Source organism: Molossus molossus, unplaced genomic scaffold (assembly GCF_014108415.1).
Source record: "Molossus molossus isolate mMolMol1 unplaced genomic scaffold, mMolMol1.p scaffold_m16_p_3, whole genome shotgun sequence".
NCBI classification, from domain to species: Eukaryota; Metazoa; Chordata; class Mammalia; order Chiroptera; family Molossidae; genus Molossus; species Molossus molossus.
This window is the reverse complement of record NW_023425366.1, coordinates 11855117-11875064: the sequence shown is the minus strand read 5'-3', so window position 1 is coordinate 11875064 and position 19948 is coordinate 11855117. Positions and strand designations below refer to the sequence as shown.

At 50.4% G+C, this 19948-nt stretch overlaps 1 protein-coding gene across 3 annotated transcripts; it reads right to left on the bottom strand.

Moving 5' to 3' along the window:
- Positions 1-681: 681 nt before the first annotated feature.
- Positions 682-19623, bottom strand: GDNF (glial cell derived neurotrophic factor). 3 transcript variants are annotated; one of them, XM_036280390.1, is made up of 3 exons: positions 19600-19623; positions 18622-18799; positions 682-1166 (listed from the first exon to the last, which is right to left on the bottom strand). In XM_036280390.1, the coding sequence occupies exons 1-3, from the start codon at positions 19621-19623 to the stop codon at positions 682-684; spliced, it is 687 nt and encodes a 228-aa protein (XP_036136283.1). The 3 variants fall into 3 exon arrangements, with proteins under 3 accessions (XP_036136283.1, XP_036136285.1, XP_036136286.1); XM_036280392.1 differs by having other exon boundaries at positions 18700-18799; XM_036280393.1 differs by lacking the exon at positions 19600-19623 and adding an exon at positions 8101-8180 and having other exon boundaries at positions 18700-18772.
- Between the last annotated feature and the right edge of the window lie 325 nt (positions 19624-19948).

Here is a 19948-nt window from a genome sequence, read left to right as displayed (position 1 = left end):
AGGTTGGTTTTTAGTCATGAGGACAGCCTTTTTGGTTCCTAGCCAACTGCTTCCCACCCCACACACCAAGTTCAAAATGAATCACCAGCGGTTCACAGCGTGCTGGTTGTAGTAAACCTCAGGCCTCAACTTTCAGATTCAGAGGTGACTGTCTCTGGTGTCTTTGCTTTCTCCCCCGCCCTCCTTTCCGGGGTATGTCTCCACTGAGTGACAGAAAAATAAACCTTTCTTGCTTTCAGCAGTAAAACGTAATGACGAGGAACGACACCAGGATTCCGCTTCCCGGTGCCTCCAGCGAGCGAAAACAAACCGCAGGAGACACACTGGTTTGGTTTCAAGTGCATCCGCAACTGTGCCCGCAACCGGTGACGGTGGACTGTATCGGATGAAATGATGGCAACACCCAACCAGGGCGCCAGCCCTGAGCTTCTGGTGGCATCAGCTGCCGTCCGGGAGAATCCAGACGCTGTTTCCCTCCCGTCCAGTTTTATGTAGCTGGATCTCTCTGTACCAGGCTCCCACACGGCTGCCTTCCTCCTTCCTCCTCCTCCTCCTCCTCGGCCTCCTCCTCCTCCGCCTTGGTCCTCATCTTCCGTTCTGGGCAAACATTTCCTGGGAACCTTGGTCCCGTTCTTTGCGCTGCAGCAGGAATGCAATACACAGCGGTCTCTGGAGCCGGAGTCAGATACATCCACACCTTTTAGCGGAATGCTTTCTTAGGATATGGTAAACCAGGTTGTCGTCCAGAAACGACAGGTCGTCATCGAAGGCGATGGGTCTGCAACAGGCCTGCCCCACTTTGTCACTCGCCAGCCTCCTGCTTCTGGATAAGTTCTTCAGGATTTTGTCGTAGGTGGTCTCGGCGGCCTCGCAGGAGCCGCTGCAGTACCGGAAGATCAGTTCCTCCTTGGTTTCGTAGCCCAGACCCAAGTCCGTGACATTCAGGTGGACGGAGGTGAGGACGCAGCCCCGGTTCCTGCCCCTCGGGCCTCGCCGGCCTTTCCCGCGGGGGTTTTCGGGGTTGGCCGCTGCAGCCTGCCGATTTCTCTCTCTTCTCGGGAGTACAGCCATTTGTCTGTCCGGGGACCTCTTCAGCCTTTTTATGGTGGCTTGAATGAAATCCATGACGTCATTGAACTGATCGGGGTAATCCTCTGGCATATTGGCTGTTCAACAAGGAAACAGAAAAGAGAAAACGTGAGACAACGACAATGGTCATTTCACGCGTCTTCTAGATCGAAGTGCCTCTGGAAGTCAGCCAGGACGGCCCAGAGCACAACCAGCAGCCCGTCCAGCTGAGTGACCCCCACCCCCCAGAACGGAGGGTTGTGTGCACCCTCCAGGCCTCCGCAGAAGGGAAAGAATTCAGCAGACACAGGCTACCATGTGGGTGCTACACTTCCTTGTGGAAGACAAACCCTTAAAGGCGGGGTTCATTTGAATGACATCTGGAGCAGGCTGATCCTGGAGGCCAGCTTCCTTGCCTACAGACAGCCTAGAGCAGTGGGTGGCAAACAAGGAGAATGAGCCGGGTGCTCCCCGAAATGCAGATCCCGGCCCTCAGGAGGAGGTGTGGGGAGGGGCCCAGGAGCCAGCGGCTTTAACAAGCCCGGAGGAATTCTAATGTGAGTGATCCATGGACTGCAGTTGGGAAATCCTGAGTAAAGGGTTCTCTTGGATGGGGAAGTCTTCCAACATTGCTACTACCCTGTGCTCCTCCCTGAGATCCACCCCGATTCAACACCTCTGCATGGCTGAGCGGGACCAGAATCATTTTGACAGAACAAATGAAAAGCTCCTGAAGTCACGTATATTTTACAACTTCCTTAGAAACATGAGGGGACTGCAAAACGGCCTGCTTTTCACTAACAGAGACCGATTTAGCACCTCCTTGGAACAGCATGGAGATGGCACTACTGCAGGATGACAACGAAATGTGTCACAGCAGTACGTGGAACTAAGGTGGAGTGTGGACAGGTGGAGGGTGCCCCAGGGGGCCTGGCCCCTGCTGCAGGCTGTCCCAGGACTCCCTGTCTTGGGTTGAAACAGGACAAGACATGGTGCACTTTGGGGACATCACACGGAGGAATGAGGAGGCTGCTGCTACGACGGTCGAGACCGCTGCGTAAAAGCAGGAGTTAACTATCTCTCGGTGTTTTCCAACATGTTTCAGCATTCGCTTTGGCCGACGAAGCACGAGAAGATGAGCCATTTGAACAACTGAATACATTTCTAAATGAAGGAAGCAATTCAAAAGCCCATTTATTAGGTACCACACCTTTTATGCTCCCCTCATCCCATTTTCGGGGGATTTGGTCTGTTTAGGGTTACACGTGCCTTAAAGAAATACACCACAAGAGAGTTGTTTGCAAGAGCGAAGGCTTTTTCAGAGCCTGTGCTGAAGCAGGTTAGGGGTACCCTGGGCCCGGCCCACAGCAAACTGTTTTTTCGTGAACTGATGGTCAAAACAGATATCAGGTGTCTCACTGTGTAAAACAAAGTACAGCTAACGTGACTCCACCACATGCGTCTGTCTAGCTATCCATCGGTCTAGCTGTCTAGATACAGGTACTATATATACAACACATGATGGGTAGCAGTGAACAGAGCGGGGATCGTGGGGACTCCCCAGAGCCCCTCGCTGCCCGACGTCTACAATGTGGCACTGGATGGTTCTGCTGCCACCTGGTCTGAGCCCCTCCCCTCCTGCCTGCGCACCTCCCTCATCCCAGCCTGACCCTCCTTCAGCCCATTCTGCACCCAGCCCCAGCTGCACTCTCAAAACTGGCCACGCAGCTCACGCCCCGCTCTGCTCCGATTCCTCCAGCGGCTCCCCATTTCTCTCGGAGGAAAAGCCGAGGGCCCTACCTGACCCGGCGCTGCCCTGCCCCAGCCGGTTACACGCAAGGTCCTCTCTGCACTGCCTCCCCCCAGCCTACTGGCCGCCTCACTGTGCCCCAAACGCAGGGTTCCTCAGCCTCAGCACTGCGGCCGTCTGGGCCCGGTCGTTCGTTCCTTGCTGGTGGGGAGAGGGTGCTGGGCTAGTGGGATGTTTAGCTGCATCTCTGGCCTCTACAAGAGATGCCAGTCGCAACCCCCGACCCCAGTAGTGACAAACTAAAGTGCCTCCAGACACTGCACATGTCCCCTGGGGGCAAAAGCATGGGGGTTGAGAACCATGGGTCAGCCACAAGCAGGGACCCAGCGGCTCTTTTCCGTCTGCCTGAGACAGTTGCTCAGCACGTCCAGTGGCTTGCTTCCCACTTCCCCTTCAAGTCTTTGTCAAATGTCCCCAGCACCAAGTCCCACCCTGACCTCCCCGAGTCGAATGCAACCCCCCCAAGCCCAAATCCAGACCCTCCCGCCCTGGTAATAGTACCACTTCCCAGCACATGGGACGACTTGTTTCTCATGTTTATGATCTACTGTCTCTCCTCCGATAGGAGGTGAACCCCAGGAGGCAGGGACCTTTGCTTGGCTTGCTCACCAATGGACCCCCGGGCGTAAGTAGCAGCTGGTCCGGAGGCTCTCAGTAAGTTTTCGATGAATTAGTTCCCATTGATCGGGAGACAGAAAGAGCCCATCTTTCCAGGGGACACTTGAACTGCCGCTGTGACCCGCACCTGGTGACGCGGACGGCTCCCCCGTCAACAGCCCACATCGCAGGGGAAGGCGCGCTGACGCCCGCGTGGACCGCTCGGCCATCCCCACCCGAGAGCTGAGCTGCGGGCCCTCCCGCCGCCGCAGGGTCAGCGCTCAGCGCCCCCTGGCGGCTCCCGGCCCGGGGGCCACTTCCCGGCAGGTCCGGGAGGGAAACATTCTGAGCTGCCACTTCCCGGACACTCTAACTGGACTTCCTCGGGAAGTTTTCTTTTTTCTTAAAACAAAACAAAACTTTAAATCACTCTGGTTTAAAGAAATGAACTACTTATTTTGAAAAATGAGCAGTTTATGCTATTTGTGATTTTTTTCAATAATAAGCTATAAAAGAGGAAATTAGGTGTGCTCAGTTTCAAAAACCCATGCTTGAACTGATATATTAGGGGTGATTAATAACAATACAAGAAAAGTCTTCGAATTCCAAAAAAAAGACTCTTTGTTTTACAAAAGTACTCACACAATGGAGTCCCCAGAGCCATTGAAGAATTCCCAAATAGATCATTAACTTACAAACCTGGGAACATAGAAAGTTAAAATCGATTCTGAATCAACTGAAGATTAATCATAAATGAGACGAAACATTACTAACATTTTAACATAAACGAATGGGGAAATATCTGAGTTACAAAAGTTCAACTTACACTGGTTTAGAGACTCATTACTTTATATAACATGATAAATTACATAATTTTATGTGACTGGAGTTATAATAACGATTTGAATCAGCATTTATAATGTTCTTATTTGTTACCAGATACTTTCAAAGTTCCTGAAAAACATATTCCCTCCTTTCTAAGACATTTTGACTGCATGCCTTTGTCCACTCGCTCTGCTCACCAGATAAAATACAGAACACTTAGTTAAATGTGAATTTCAGATAAGTAGTGAATACATTTTTAGTATAAGCAGTCTTCCATAATGTTTGGGACATATTTATACTTCATTATGAGAATTTCTAGGCCCTTTTTCTTGTTTTTTTTTTTTTTTTTCAAAACGTTTTCATTGATTTTCGAGAGATGAAGAGAGAGGGAGAGAGAGAAACATCAATAAGAGAGAGACACATCAATTAGCTGCCTCCTGCATGCCCCCCACTGGGGATTGAGCCTGAAACCAGGGCAGGTGCCCCGACCAGAACTGAACTGGTGGCCTCTCAGTGCATGGGACAATGCTCAGCCAGCTGAGCCACACTGGCCTCTATTTCAAATTCCACTTGACCTTTTCGGGTGATGTGTATGGCAGGGTGAACGCACCAAACACTTCGGCTTTGGGGTGAGGGGTGGTAAACAGATCACTGACCTTGAATTCAAAGGCTTCCTAGCACCTGGGAAGCAGTGGGGAAATGTTCCATGTGTTAAACTGAAGGGTGCAGTTAATGAGAACTTCTCCTTTTGATGGGAGAATCTCCCTCACACCTGTTGTTAACGTGGGAATATGTATGTAAGTCCCAAGTTCAGGCCATGGGCAAGTCTCACTGAGCTGAAGGGTTCCCCTCCCCCCCTTTCTTCTTATTGAAAAATAGAGCAAAAGAAGAAATATTTATGCTGAAAGTTTTACACCGATATGCATTTTGGAAACCAGGCAAGGGCAACATTATATTTTCCAAACCACGGAGTGTCTTTTCCAACTAAATTCCTAATTCCGGGCTTTTTGATGCTAAGTTCACTTGTAGAGAGGCCTTAATTTATCAACACTAGGCGTCTGGGGGGCCACCAGGAGTCAGGCACCTTACTGAGCTTGTCCTCAAAAGTCCTGCAGAGGCCTTGAGCCTGGCCCAGGCAGGTACACGCCCCGCGATGAACCAAGAAGCCCAAGGCCGCCTCCATCTTTCAGGAATTCACCGAGCTGAGGGGAAGAAAGGCCTTTGGGTTCGAACTGTTTCCCTACACTAAGACTTACTGTCGTATCACTTTGTTCTTCATCCTACAAAGGGCTTGGCAGAATGTCAGCCGCACGGATGGCCCTCATTAGTATTGACTTCGGTAGTAAAATACTTGCCAACCACAAAAGAAGACCATCATCATCTTTAAACATTTGCTCACTTCCCAGACCAGCCAGGAGGAGCGAGCTTGGCTGGAAAACACGTCCATCTAAAAGCTAAAGTTTTTGAAAAATCAAAATACCCACATGCCTTTAAGTCATCTTTCAGTTTGCAACCAAATATTTTGGCATTCTTCTAGTTAAAGTACTTTAACTTTGATGTGCCCTTTGTATAAACAGAGTTGTTTAAACAAATGAACCTTGAGTTGGGGCATGACTCTCGGAACGAGCCGGTCACCGCAGACTTGGGGGAAAACGCGTCACCTCAGGAACAAAGGCCTGGGACACTGACTATTTTTTAAAGTTAACTGAGTTTTTATAGGAACAGTGGTGAGGACTCAGAGTACTCCCTGTAACAGCTGAACCAAAAGGTACATAATTTAAAAATGTTATCTTGCTTAGTCTGGACTTCACTGGATAAAGTAGTCTCCTAAATGTTAGATTTCTCTTAAAAACAGTACAGGTTAACTGTATTTTCCTCAAAGGGGCCATTTAATATCCGTATAGCGTGGTCCCCTCCTCGCCCCAGCCAGGCTGGGGGCTAAGCCGGCCTTCAGCGAGTCTGAGCCGGGGCCAGGAGAGAGGCAGGCCAAGGTTCCCCGAAGCACGAGGGGACGAGCCCTGGCCACAGTGGACGGGGCTCTGAGGACCGAGGGAAGACCCTGCGGTCGGAGCGTCCTGGGCACCAGGAGCCACCCTCCAGGCAGAGCCCGCTCAGGGCCTCAGGGGCCCCAGAGAGAAGGCCCAGGTGTTTCCTGCTCTGGGCAGGACCTGCTCGGTACCCCTGGAAAGTGCCCAGCTTCTGTGTCGCGCAAGGGCAAGGGTTAGTGTGCTGAGGTCCTTTGGGGAGAGCTACTGCCTATGCCAAGGCCACACAGGTGAGAGGGGCATCTGGAGCCAGCACCCGATGCCCTCACTCTGGCAGTGCCCAGTGCTGGGGTGGGCTAGACCCTGGGTGTGCTGGGCAGCCCGTGCCCCATGGAGAGCCTCCCCTGAAGGCTGCCTGCTGACGGGAGGTCAGGGGAAACCCCTCAAGGGGGGACATTTCATCTATATTCTTTGCCCACCTGCACCCCAGGCAAGGTAAAAGGTGCTCTGCAGACCGAGTATGTGAAAAACAGAAGTTCTATGTTTACACACACACGTATACACACACATATACACACATACACACACACACATATACACACACACACATACACACATATACACAGTTACTTGTAGTTATGCATTGATATAATCATACATATATGTATATATACACTTGCAAGAATGTTTATATGAAAAGATCAGCCTAAGATTAACATAACCTCTTAAGAAAATTCCCAACTAATGTCATTCTTTAGACTAGCTTATTTTTACTTTTCCATAAGGTACAAACGTGACTTTCTTATACTACTATTGAAATATTATAAGAACTACACAGTGGAGTCTTAATTTTATAATTCCTCACATTACAAAATTTCATTATCCTATATTTTAAATATAGGATATTTATTTCCTATATGCACTTAAAAAATATTACCAACATCAAGGTGGGGCGGATGTGGCCTTTCACACCGCATTAGCTTTACATCCAACAACATCCTCGCAAGGCTAAAGTAGGGATCGCACATTATCTCCTCTTGACAGATCGGGAAACTGAGGCTCAGCAGAGACCAGGGTTTGCCCAGGGCCACATGGCTCATGGATGTTGCATTGGTCTCAAGGCTCAAACCCGCAGCTCCCCAGGATGCCCGTCGGAGCTTAGGTAAGAGCTCTGACTACCCTGCAGCTGCCGGGTCTGGAGGTTGCCGATTTCACGGCCCACCTGCCCACGGCCACCAAATGCAGAGCAGGAGGCGAGAAACAGCCTTTCTGCTGAAAATCCAGCATGACTTCTAAACGTGGCCGTGCTCGGGCAGCACGCAGTGCCGTCTCGGAAGGGATCGCGCGGCCTGCAGGGGCCTCTCCCCCGTCCTGGCTCGCCCGTCAGTCGCTGGCAGAGCCGGCGTGTGCCAGGTGAAACCGGAAAACCGGCAGCCAAGGGCGGCGGCGGATCCAGACAGGAAGCTCCTCAAACGCACTCTGGCACCAAGTGACGGGCTCTTGCGGCAGAGCTGGAGGGGACAGAGCCTGGGATTCCAGTCTGGGTCAGTCAGTCCCTGCCCAGCCTCGTGACCTTGGACGGGTTGAGCCTGCTGAGGTCAACCAGACCCTCTCCGGGGCCCTTCCCAGGGCTGGAACCCTAAGATGAGGACCAAATCCTGGTGGAAAATGCTGCTCGACACTGGTCTTCAGTCACCTGCCAGGGACCGGGCCACCTTGGCAGAGGCCCAGCAGCGTCCCAGCGGCCACCATCATCGGCCGGGAAACTGCATGGGAAGCACAGGAGGTTCTGAGTTCTCAACCTTTTCAGTTTACCTCTTGGCTCAATGTCTCAGTTACGTTTGCAAAAACCACCACCAAGTGTCTCTCAACACATCAGGTCATCTTCCGGTGCCCTGTTCAGGAGAGGTGAAAAAATGTGCAGAGAGGGTCCTGTAATTGAGCCTCACAACACCCGGGTTCTAGTGGGAGACATCCTGACACCTCAGGCCCCATCTGACCTCCACGAGGACGTCCTGTGCCACCACCCTTCAGGCTCCATCATCCAAAATCAGACCGTAATTATGCCACTTTCTTAAAATCTATTTTAGTCATTTCTGGTTTTGCTACTTCAAGCACGTGTCGGTCATAACCCCAAGGCTACAATCACCCACTGCAACTGCTCCCAAAGGATCGAGGGCGTCCCGCAGTTTGTCCTGGGAGCTGGCGGTTCTTTTCTTGTTTGACCTTCATCGACCTCTGAAATGAGTAATGTCAGTCCATGAGAATGTTCCAGTTTCCTAAAAAATTCTGCAAAGTGTTGACATCTGCTGCTCTTTACAACTGTTCATTTTGCCATTTATTTGAACTAATTAAAAAAAAAAAAAAAAAGTCCAGAAGTCACTAAGCACTGGAATGCCATGCGTCTCGCATTAGTAACGACCATCCGTGCTCTCCTGTTTTGGACGGAGTATTCATCTAGCCTGAGATGGACCGTCCTGAGCTGCAGGACTCTCGGGGTCCGCAGCATCGACTCCCCGAGATGAGGGCTGGCAGAGGCAGTCCACGCACTGTGCCCACCGCCAGGGCTGCCAGCACCTTCTCCCAGGACTAGGGGTTTGCTGACAACAAGGCATAATGACATGGGTTTATTTGAAAAGTATTTGCCTTGTGAAAACACCAGTGTCTTGTTGTTTTAAAACAGCATTTCTGGATCCTCTCAAGGCAAAAGGAAAAGAGCAACCACAGTGCAAACCACTTCAGGATACAGAAAGAGGGGCCCGGGGTATACTTTCAAAGGCCTCTTTGCCACCAAAACGTCACTTTCTTTCCCATATCCACCTACTTGGACCAATGTCACACACACTTATTTGTTATACAGTATCTTAATTTTTTTTTAACCCTACAAATTAGCTACGAAAACTCGTCCTAAGTACAATAGAAATTGCTGCATGAATATAAACAGTCCCCTGAAAAAAACCTCACTCAGGCAGAGAAAGACTATCCATTTGTTACTCGGATTCTAATTACCCTGTTCTGATTGCCATTTATATGTCCATACTTCTATTACAGTTATGTTAATAATTTTACAGTAATGCAGCATGGCTACCCCGGGTGGAAAATGTCCTTTCTCCTGCTTTTAAGTCAGGAAAACACCCAGCAGGGCGTCCATTTGTTAGCTCGTCCGCGCACACCTGGTGGGAGTGAAAGGCTCTCAGTGGGCGGTGAGCATCCCATCCTGATGAGCACACACACGTGAGCTCTGCCGCCGCCCTTGGAGTAACCTTCAGGGGAAGGGCGAGAAAGGGATCCAATAAAACTAAGTGCACAAAGAGCCACTTGGGAAAATAATCCTCAATGGAACCCAGTAGCAAAGGAGCCGTTTCTTCTTCCCACCAGGCCCCGCCTGCAGCCGGAGGGGCCCGGGAGTCTGGTGGGTTTCTGCATGCAGCTTCCTGCAGCCCTTCCCGGGCACTGGCTGGGCTGTGGGGGAAGGGCCGGCGGGACCTGGGCAAGAAGAGGAGGCCAGAGAAGAAGCAGAACCGTCAAGGGGGCGAGAACGTGTTCTCCATCACTTGAGCCTGTTTGATAGCTCCTGTGGTCAGGTTCGAGGGAGGACTTCCTACCCCCCTCCCTGCCCCCGGGAATCTCTGACTCTTCCTGTCCTCAGCTCTAAGTATCATTAAAAACGACCACCTTTACAAGCCCCCAAGCCTGGCTTTTCTGCTCCTGGACCTGCTGTCCTGGCCAGAAGAGGTCCGCAGCCGTGTCCTGAGCTGGTCTCCAGAATGAGCCCTGGGCTCGGGCTGCCCTGGCTCCAGCGTCTGGCTAAGTTGCTTAACCATACGGACTCCCAACTTGCCCTTAAAACGGGGATCGTCACACGGTTCCCATAATGGGAGACGAGCTTTCCGCTCAGGGCCTGGATGCATTTGCCAAGTGTGTAAAGTAACTGCATTTGGTTGTCGGGCCGGAGAAGTCTTCAGTGATGTCTACGCAGCGGGCAGCGGCGCCAAGGTCCCCTCAGACAAAGCGGGACTTCCCGAGACACTGGTCCCGTTAGTCTGGCTGTTCCGCGGCGGAGAGGGCCTGAGGCCCCTGGCACGGTGGTCTGGGCCCTGTGGGCAGGAGGGGCACGCCTGTCCTGGGAATCTGTGCTGTGTCCTCCTTGTTTCAAGAAATACCCGACAATGAACCACACAAACATCAACTGGTTCCTCAGCCCACGGACGGTATTTTTGTGTCCTCTTCGTATAGTTCAGTGTCTTCAGGCAGAGGCAGGCCCCTCTGGGGACACAGGAACACTGTCCATCGTGCCTATCGGTCGTTTGAAGAGGATCGATTTCCAGATCCTCCAACCTCCATGTGCGCGGTGTCTGTCCCAGAACTGGTGGCTGCAGACACGCTGTGGCCGGCTCTCCCTCCTCATGGCCCTCGTCCGCCGAGAGTGCCTCTCACCCACCTCACTGCGAGGCACTGTCCGGGGCACACCAGCAGGTGCCAGGCGAGGACGACTTGGACAGGCACACTCCTTGGGACACACTGACGTCGGTGGCTCTTGAAGTGAGAGCCCAGCACCGTGAACTTGGTGTTCTGAGGTTACCTGACTCTAATCACGTGGACACAATCACACAGATCCAAACGGAGGGGACGTCAGCAGGCAAGACAGCCTGAACTTTTCCGAAATGTCAATGTCATGGGGGAAAAGGGCTGGGGGACTATTCTGGAACAAAGGTGAATAAAGAGACATGGCAAGCAAATGCAATTTGTGATCCCCGATTAAGAAAAAAACCATAAAGGGCATTACTGCCACCGCTGGGGAAATATCGATATGGACTCTCTATTAAGATAATATTATTGTGTCCATGTTAAATGTCCTTCGACGGATAACAGAACTGTGGTTGCATGAGGTAATGTCCCTGTTCTTAGAAGGTACCCGCTGAGCTATGTAATGGTTTGATTGCAACCAATTCTCAAATGATTCAGAAAAAAAAAAAAAGAAGCAAAATATTAAGAAGAGGTCAGTCTTGGGGAAGGGCGCGAGTATTCACTGTGCTAGGAGGGTAAGTCTCATGTGAATAACCAGGAAATATCGAAGCAGGTGGTGCTAGTTCCATCCTCAGAAGACGCGGTGCCTCATCTGCCTGTCTGTCCCTTCACCCATCCATCTATGCATCTTATAATTATGATCGAGAAGTGGGATGGTTTTCATGGATGTACATTAACATCTGTATTTGAATTAAACGTGAACTTGGATCTTTTCTGACCAAAAAGTCAATTTTTCTTTGGACCAAGATTCATTTAATCGTTTTCGATGAACTGAATAAGCTACATTTGCAGCTTCAAGGTTTTGCTAAAAATAGATGTGAAGCACAGATACATGGGCTGGCACTTTATGTCTGGTACAACGAACTAAACTTACGATAAAACACTGTAGATGTCACCTTAGACGTGTGCAACAGTTTACGACATTGTTGGTGCAGGTTCACAAAGCAAAGACGTTGGAAAACTTAACACCACGACTTCCCAACTCAGTAAGTAAAGTCGGACAGAAGTGGGTTCCGAGTCTCCAGAGCTAACCAGTAGTTTCTCCGGCCACCCAAACTCTGGCTCTGCACACGCGTCTGGTTTCCTCCTGGGCAACTGGTGGCGGTGTGTGGTTTGCCCTGTGAACCCCCTCCCCCCCCCCGGGCAGAGGAGGAGTGATCTGAGAAGAAGCACCTTCCAGAAGGCACCCCAAAGGCAGCCAGCCTAGCAAGCTTTGAGGAGACCCCACTACGTCCCGGGAGCTGTCTCACTGCCAAAGCATCTGTATTATAGGAGCACACACAGACGTTCGTGTTTCTCTCCTTAAACACCCTGATCCGGTCTGCGAATTAGCCATTAATAATACGCGCATAGACCCCCCTGCAGCCCAAACGGAAATCAAGCAAAGGGCCTAAAGGTGAGTTCACTTTCCCTTCCTTCTTTGTATTAACTTGCTGGTTTGATTTCCCTGGGCTTTCAGTGCTGGTCAGCGTCTTTCTAACCAGCCAATGTTTGTCTTTCCTTAATCTACTGATATGGGAGCCCAGTCTGTGTTAAGTCAGAATTATTGGCTTTGGGACTATAAGCGGGAGGGTTGGATTCTGGCTTCCCCACTACTGAAGTTGTGATCTTGAGCAACTCTGTAGGTCTCATTTCTTCATCTGTAAAATGGGGATAATGATGTCTCCTCTCGTCTTCAGGGGCTCCACCATATTTGATTTTAGGACTAGCTATGAAACCTGACAGGCTTGGCCTGTGGAGAGCTAAGAGGGGCGAGTCACTTACTTGAGGACTAACAGGTCCACTCAATGGTGCCTATACCTAGAAGCTTTTTAAAAATAAGGACACCCTGCCCGGCCTGTGCGGCTCTGTGGATTGAGCATCGTCCCATGGACTGAGAGGTCCCAGTTCGATTCCTGGTCAGGGCACATGCCCAGGTTGCAGGCTCGATCCCCAGTAGGGGGCGTGCAGCAGGCAGCCGATCGATGTTTCTCTCTCACATCAATGTTTCTGTCTCTCCAAAAAATCAATAAAAACATATTAAATAAAAACAAAAAAAAATAAAAATAAAATAAGGGCACCACACTTCAAAGTGAAAAATACGCATGCGCTACAGACCCCACTCGTGAGCGGCCGGCACCTGTGTGACTTTGCAGCGTGGTGACTTTGCAGCCAGACCCCACTCGCTGCTGCCGGCCCGCTCCAGGTGCTCGCGGGGCGCCCACGGCTATCAACAACAGAGCAAGCATCTTCTTTTTCTGGATTTTACAGCATCTCATAATCTGGTGTCACCTACAGAGATATCCTAAATTTCACACCACTTCCCGCCACCTGTTCCCAGTACTTGGCCACAGGTCTAGTCTCCTCCTGTATCCACCACCTGCCCCCTCCCCATATGGTGGCCGCAGTTCGCCTATGCTTCTCCGTGGTCTGGAATGTGCTCTTTCCCCTCACCCTCCCCTTCCTAATACCCATCTTTCAAGTACCAGCTCAAATCCTCCCTCTCCCCCAGTCCTTTCCTGCTATGATCTCCAACCCCAGTGACCTCATGCTAGGAATTCTTACCACGACCACAGCTAACGTAAACCCTTGGGCAGACAAAGCTGTCTGACTGACAATCGTCCGCCCGCCCGCCCTCCCACCTGCCCATCCATAGTTTACAACTAGATCATACGCTATTTAAGTTCTCAGTTTTGCCTTTTAGATGCCACCTAGGACATGGCATATAAGATACATTTAATACTTGCTTCCTAATCAAGCTTAAGTGATTAACTAAAGAACAAGGGTTTTAACTGAATAAAGGTGCTACGGATCATTAAGTACGAAATAGACGACGATGAAAGGGACCTTAGAAGGGGATGTGCCAGATAGCTTTTATTTTTGTATCAGCAAAAGCAGAATCTTCTGAGCAGAATTCTTTGGCTGTTGGGTCAGCCTAAGGTCCTAAGACAGGCCAATTCAAATTAAGCCTGAAATAGATTTCTCTAAACAGCCAGTTTGAAATAGGTCTCGAGACTGGGGCCAGAGTGAGATGTTGGTCTCAGATCTCAAGTGAGGAATCTGTGTCTCCTAAAAGTCTGACATGCGATTTCTCGGTTCCGAGAGCCCCGTCCCATATGGCAGAGCCAGCGTAGGTGGTCACTTGACTACAGTACTGCTCATTCACACAGCCCCCAGAGCTACCCAAAGCAACAGATGGATGGTGCAGTCACTCTGAACTCTATATCCCATAACATGACATTTGGAAGCTTACCATTTAGCTAGCTGCTTGCACCGGAAGCTTCCTTACCTGGACAACGATGGGCTGAACGTTTACTCAAGTTCACTAAAAGTGTTTTTGCTGGGTTTATGAAACATCTTAAATTAAGTATGCAGCCGGCAGCTTTCAAAACAGAAACACTCTGTCTGAGTACAGGTAGCTTCCAACGCACGTCCCATTCCTCCTCACACATCAGGGTCTTCGTTGGCTCTGGCTCCTTCCTCCCCACAGGGGAAGAGGGTCTCCCTGGCCTGACTGTGGGCATCTGGTGGGAAAAATTCCATAGGAACTATGTGGGCTCAGAAAACGGGGGCAGGGAAACCAGGGAAGAGCCAGGGGGAGCTGACCCAGGGGCAGAATCCCAGGCAAGGCTGACCTGCCTACGTGCTGACCAAGGGAATGACTGTGGGGCCCAAAATAGCCTCCCCGAAAGGCTTGCATTTCTTCTGCTCTCCGAATTATGTTGCGCTGCTTGAAATTCCACCATTTAGAGCAGCATCTTGGCAGAGGCTGGCTGCGGCGGCAGAAAAGGCGCTCCTTGGGTGCGCGGCAACCCACTGGGAGCAGGAGGGTGGCAAATAGCAGCTATAATACTTATCTCTGGGGCTTTACAAAGCATCACCTCATTTAAACCTCACAGCCACCCCGTAAGGCAGGCTTAACATTATCCCTGTTTTACAGACGAGGGAACAGGCTTCAGAGATGTTACGTAACAGCTGGTTCCACGGCAAGGCTGGGATCCAGACCAGTCTGATCTCAACGTGTGAACGTCAGCTCTTGCTTATTGACACTCCCTGATTTCTTGCTTTCTGCCCTCCTGCAGATTAAGGGACCTCCTGCACCCCAGGAAGGCACTTTAGCCTAATAATACTGTGGATTATATTTCAGTTATATCATGGTTTACACAGATTTTCGTGGGCTGAGAACCTGACAGCTTGATTTAGAAGGTAGTTTCTATAGGCAGTTTTGTGACTTGCTACCAAACTAGTAGAATATAACACCACTGTATCACAACAAATTGTGGATTACCTGTTTCTTCCAGTCCCACAGAAAAGCCCATGTTACCAGCCCAAGGTCACGTTTCCTTTTAGTTGACATTGCTACCAAATCGTACCGCACAGCACACACTTACTAGATAGTATGTTCCACGAAGGCGGGGACTTTTGTCTGTTATGTGTACAAGGCTTCCCTAGCGCCTAGGGCAGGGCCTGGCACACATAGGCACAGACGAACTACTGGTTAAATGAATACAGGTTCTTAAATCGCAGACCTTTAAAACCACATGCCCTCATGCTTTTCCTTGTGAAACACGTTTCGAGCCGTCACACCTGGCTGAGATCTGCTGTGTGACTACGATTAGCTAATCAATTCAGATGACCTTTCGCAACACGGCTTTCGTGGTGGTTGAAGACTTTCCTGCCACACAAAGTATTTCCCCCCATAGAGCAAAACCCAACGCTCTCTGCATTTCAGCAGTTTGGGGAAACTGTGGTCCCCCCTTCGGCAGACCTGCCTCCTGCCATGGTGAAACGCTAGCCCTTGGACCATCGGCTTCAGCTCTAAAATGCTACGACATCTGTGAATTCCACCTTCTAGATCCCTCATGCCTACTTTAAAAATCGCCCATTGGAGAAGACACTGGAAAAAAAGCAAAATAAAAGAACAAAGACAGCTCCAGGGAAAAGTCGTAAAATCCCCACAAGGAAAATCACCAAGTCCTTGGGTTTCAACAAGTGCGAAGTTGCTACAGGAGGCAGCCGCAGCCCGTTTACTTGAGGGCAGCGGTTCTCAACCTGTGGGTCGCGGCCCCTTTGCAGGTCGAACGACCCTTTCACAGGGGTCGCCTAAGACATAACAGTAGCAAAATTACAGTTATGAAGTAGCAAGAAAATAATTTTATGGTTGGGGGTCACCACACTATGAGGAACTGTATTAAAGGGTCGCGGCATTAGGAAGGCTGAGAACCACTGCTTAGAGCCAATCTCTAGGGAAGCAAGTGAGCCAGTTTTGATTTCTATTTGGGTAGTTCACCCTAGGAATAGAATTCTGGCTGTTTCACCGACAGATGGAACCAGCAGAACCCATGCAACCTCAGGGTGAGTGTGTGGATGGGGTACCGTTCGATCCCCTTGGAACAGCACAGAATGACTGTCCCGGCATCAAATAGCCTTTGCTCAATCACTAAGTTATAAGCATTTGAAAAGAGGGGCCAGGATTTATGCCACGCTACATTTTCAAATGGAACAAGTAGCTTAATGTTTTCTACATAAGCCTTAACCAGTTGCACGGTGTACAGTGCAGGATATAAATGTCAGCACTGTGACAGGGGCGTGTTGACACGGTCGAGTGTTCAAAGTCTGCACACTGTCACTATTCCCCTTCCCTGCGCTGACAGCTTGCTACCGAATTGAACATACCTGGAAAGGAGTCAATTTGGCTTAGAATGCTGCCAGTTTCTCTTCAAGTTTCCTCTAGGATCTATTGGGTCTTCCCACAGAGAAAACTGAACTGGGTATGTTCTGCTGGTTCTAATGTAAATGGAGTAGTCTGAATCTTGTCCTCTGGTGACTCAGCATCAGTTCTGGAAAAGGGAAGTAATTTCCCTGTGCCTCCCCCCCACCCCCCAATCAGTAGGAATATGCTTTTGATTGGCAGTACCTTATATGAGGCACAGATTTTCTTAGGGTATTATCAGGTCATAATGATTCTAACCCTGACTGCACATTAGACTCACAGGAGGAACATCTAAATATCTAGCTGCCCAGGCCACACCCCAAACCCATTAAATCAAAATCTCTCAGGTGAGGCCCAGTATCAATACTCATTCAAGTTCCCCAGGTGATCCATAGAGCAGGAGTCTAGGAGTCTTTTCCCAAAGGACCATTTGGGCAAGGACAGGAAGGTCAGAGGGCAAAACTCATAGCCACTGGCATTTTGGAATGGAAAGACCTCCCTTTGCTATACAGTTTTAAATTGTTCACTGAGTTCTCAAGCAACAGTAACTCGTCCAAAGTAACAGAGTTAGTTGGAAGCAGAGCCAGAACCAGAAGCCGGCATTAACTAAGCCTAGGTAGACAGGGTACTAATATGTGAACTAGATCTCCATGAATTAATCAGCTTCATAATCTGGCAGTAATTTTTCTCTCCTGCGTGTCTGGTTAGAGAACTATTATTATCTACCACCGTGTCTCTGGTCCTCTGGCCTAAGCTGTATGAATAAACGAAAAGCCACTTAGCTCTCATGGGTACTATTCTAAAGACGATGGTACTGAGGGGCATTTTAAACGTAAGTTTCTATTGCATAATCACTAAGATTGAAATTCGCGGTTGAAACCAAAGCCTTTAAAAATAGGTTTATATAGTACAACTAACTGATGAAAACTCTCAGAACAGTTCCTTTAATTTCAAGGAATCAAGCATGTCCTCTTTCTAACCTAAGTCACTCTTGAAGTCTTAATTTGCCTTGAAAAGTTGACTTTTTTTTTTTGGAGGGGGAACTTCTTGCAAAATAAGCTTCTATTGTTGTAATGAAGCATAAAATAAATACATCAGTTTGCTTGGCCGTTCTTAGCCCAAGGCTGCAGGGTTTGGGGGACTCTTACCATACAGCTGATTTGTGGGACCACTTCTGTGCATATGACCACAGTATATTTCAAATGCAAAAGAGCTGGAGGGTCATGGGAAGAAGGGGGGGGGGTACCCAGATGATATCCTGGCTATAGCTCACTATTGCTTTATTTTGAGATAGTGTCAAATTTTCTACCTTTGTTACCTACATACCTCCCTCAATGACCTCTAACTTATAATGTATCATACCTTGTTTTATGCGACAGATAAACTTTTGAAGAGTTGGTAAAATATATCAAATCATAGCTGCTGTGCCCTAATAAAGCGATCTCTAAAACATTTGTGAGAGGCGCAATCACAGATTTATTTTCTAATATGAATACCTGATTTCTTTCCTTAAGAGTTAACATTGTCAGGTGTGGAGTGAACTACCCCCTATCCCCAGCCGGTTCCAGCTAGCAGATTTACCCTATCTTTCTAGAACCCGAACTTTTCTGAACAGAGTCTACAGTGCCCAGATGTTTGTTCTGGAAATCATGTCCCTTCTGTGTTTTCTGACTCCGTTTTGTGAAACCTCAGCCTCTTCCCTTGCAAGGGCAGTTTAGGATAGAAAGGCACTTGTTTTTCAGACAAGGTCTTTGGAAGAGGGAAAAAAAAACCCAGCGGGTCTGTGGGGGGGGGGGGGGGAGGGAGAGAGAGAGAGAGAGAGAGAGAGAGAGGTTGGGGAAGCGGAGAAAGGGGACAACTGTGGTGGTGGTGGCCTAGAAAACATCTGTTTATCAGAATGCTAATTAGACAGCATACACAGTTGATACCCCGAGAGCTGGGCAAACCAGCACGTGTCAAACAGACTAGGCGTCCGGGCCTGGGCAGCAGCCTGCAGCGCCAGCGCGGGCCGGGGAGGCGATGCTGCCGGTGGGCTGGCTTGGGGTGCGTGCGGGCGGCAGGTGGGGGTGCGGGGGGCTCCGCCGGCGGGCCCCCCGCGGGGAGGGAACGGTTCTTACAGTCACTGCTCAGCGCGAAGGGCGCGCGGCGGCGGCCGAGGGAGCGGTCTTCGGCGGGCGCCTCGGGAGGCCTCTTACCGGCGGGCAGCGGGAAGGCGGACGCGGTGTGGAGCAGCACCAGGCAGACAGCCACGACATCCCATAACTTCATCTTAGAGTCCCGGGCGGCGGCGGCACCTGCGCCCGCGGGCGAGAGAACCGGAGAACGCAATTAAGCCTGGGCGCCGCCCTGGGCGCAGCAGCCCCGCGCCCCCTCCAAATCTGTCACCGCCCCTCTCCGAGGCCGCCGCAGTCCAGCGGTCCCCTGGGCATCTCCGTCCCCCTTCCAAGTCCCCCACTCGGTCCCCATCCCGGGTGCCGCCCCAGCGCGCGGCTCTCTCTCGCTGTCCAGCCACAACTGCCTTTCTCCCGCCACCCTATCCCAGGGGTCTTATTTTTCACCCAGGCCCCCTGCTCCCGCTGGTCCCAATTAGAGGCCACCAGGCCACCTGACCAGTCCCCATTTCTGGCGCGCACCCCCCCCCCTTTCTCCAAGGGCCGACCGGGAAGCCCCCACGCTGTCTGTCCTCCGCCCTAGCCAGAGACCTCCCCTCTCCGCAGGGCAGGTCCCGCGAGCGACAGGAAACAGGCTCTCAAACCAAGTAAGCCACTGGGTCTTTTGTTTTAGAATAAAATCAAGAGCACCTGGGCAGGGGTTCCCGATCCTGCTCCCAGATAAGCGGGGGCAGGCTCTGTGCAACCTGCACCCCATTCGCCTCCCCGCTTCATTCTTCCCACCTATTTTGTCGTCGGAACAAGAAGTTAGTAGAGACTTGGAGACTTTGGGCCGGTATGGGATTATCTGCGTTAAATTGCATAATTCCCCGAAGCATCAGCTAGATTTAAATCACTAGTTCCACCTCTTAAAGCTATGAATATTAAATAACGTATGACAAAGCCAAGAGGAGCATAAAGTAAGCGCTCAACCAATGATTCAGTATGGCTTTTAGGTAGGGATTGCATTTGTCTTGAAGATGTTAATCCTTCGTGGTATATACCCCAACACCTTTATTTTTTGCGAGATTCCAACTCTAACTCTTTCCCCCTTCCAGAGGAGTCTCGAGCTCCCCGCGTCCCGGGTCACAGTCACTCCTGGACGATTGTACCCGGTCCCGGCGTCAGCGGCGCCGGAAGGCCTAGGCCACCAACGCGCACAGGGTGGGGGCCCAGCTCTTCTTAGCGAGGGGGCTCCGTTTGGCTTCTCAGTCCTCACACCCTGGAGAGCAGGGCAAAGCAGCGAGGGGGTAGGGCGAGGAAAAGGCTCTGTCAACTTCGGGCCAAACTCCAC

Coding starts and splice junctions, on each gene's coding strand:
- GDNF (XM_036280390.1), bottom strand. CDS start 19,623: ATGCAATCCCTACCTAAAAGCCAT. Junction 18,800..19,599: donor AATCCCTACCTAAAAGCCAT/ACTGAATCATTG, acceptor CCCGCGGGCGCA/GGTGCCGCCGCCGCCCGGGA. Junction 1,167..18,621: donor CTTCGCGCTGAGCAGTGACT/GTAAGAACCGTT, acceptor CTTGTTGAACAG/CCAATATGCCAGAGGATTAC.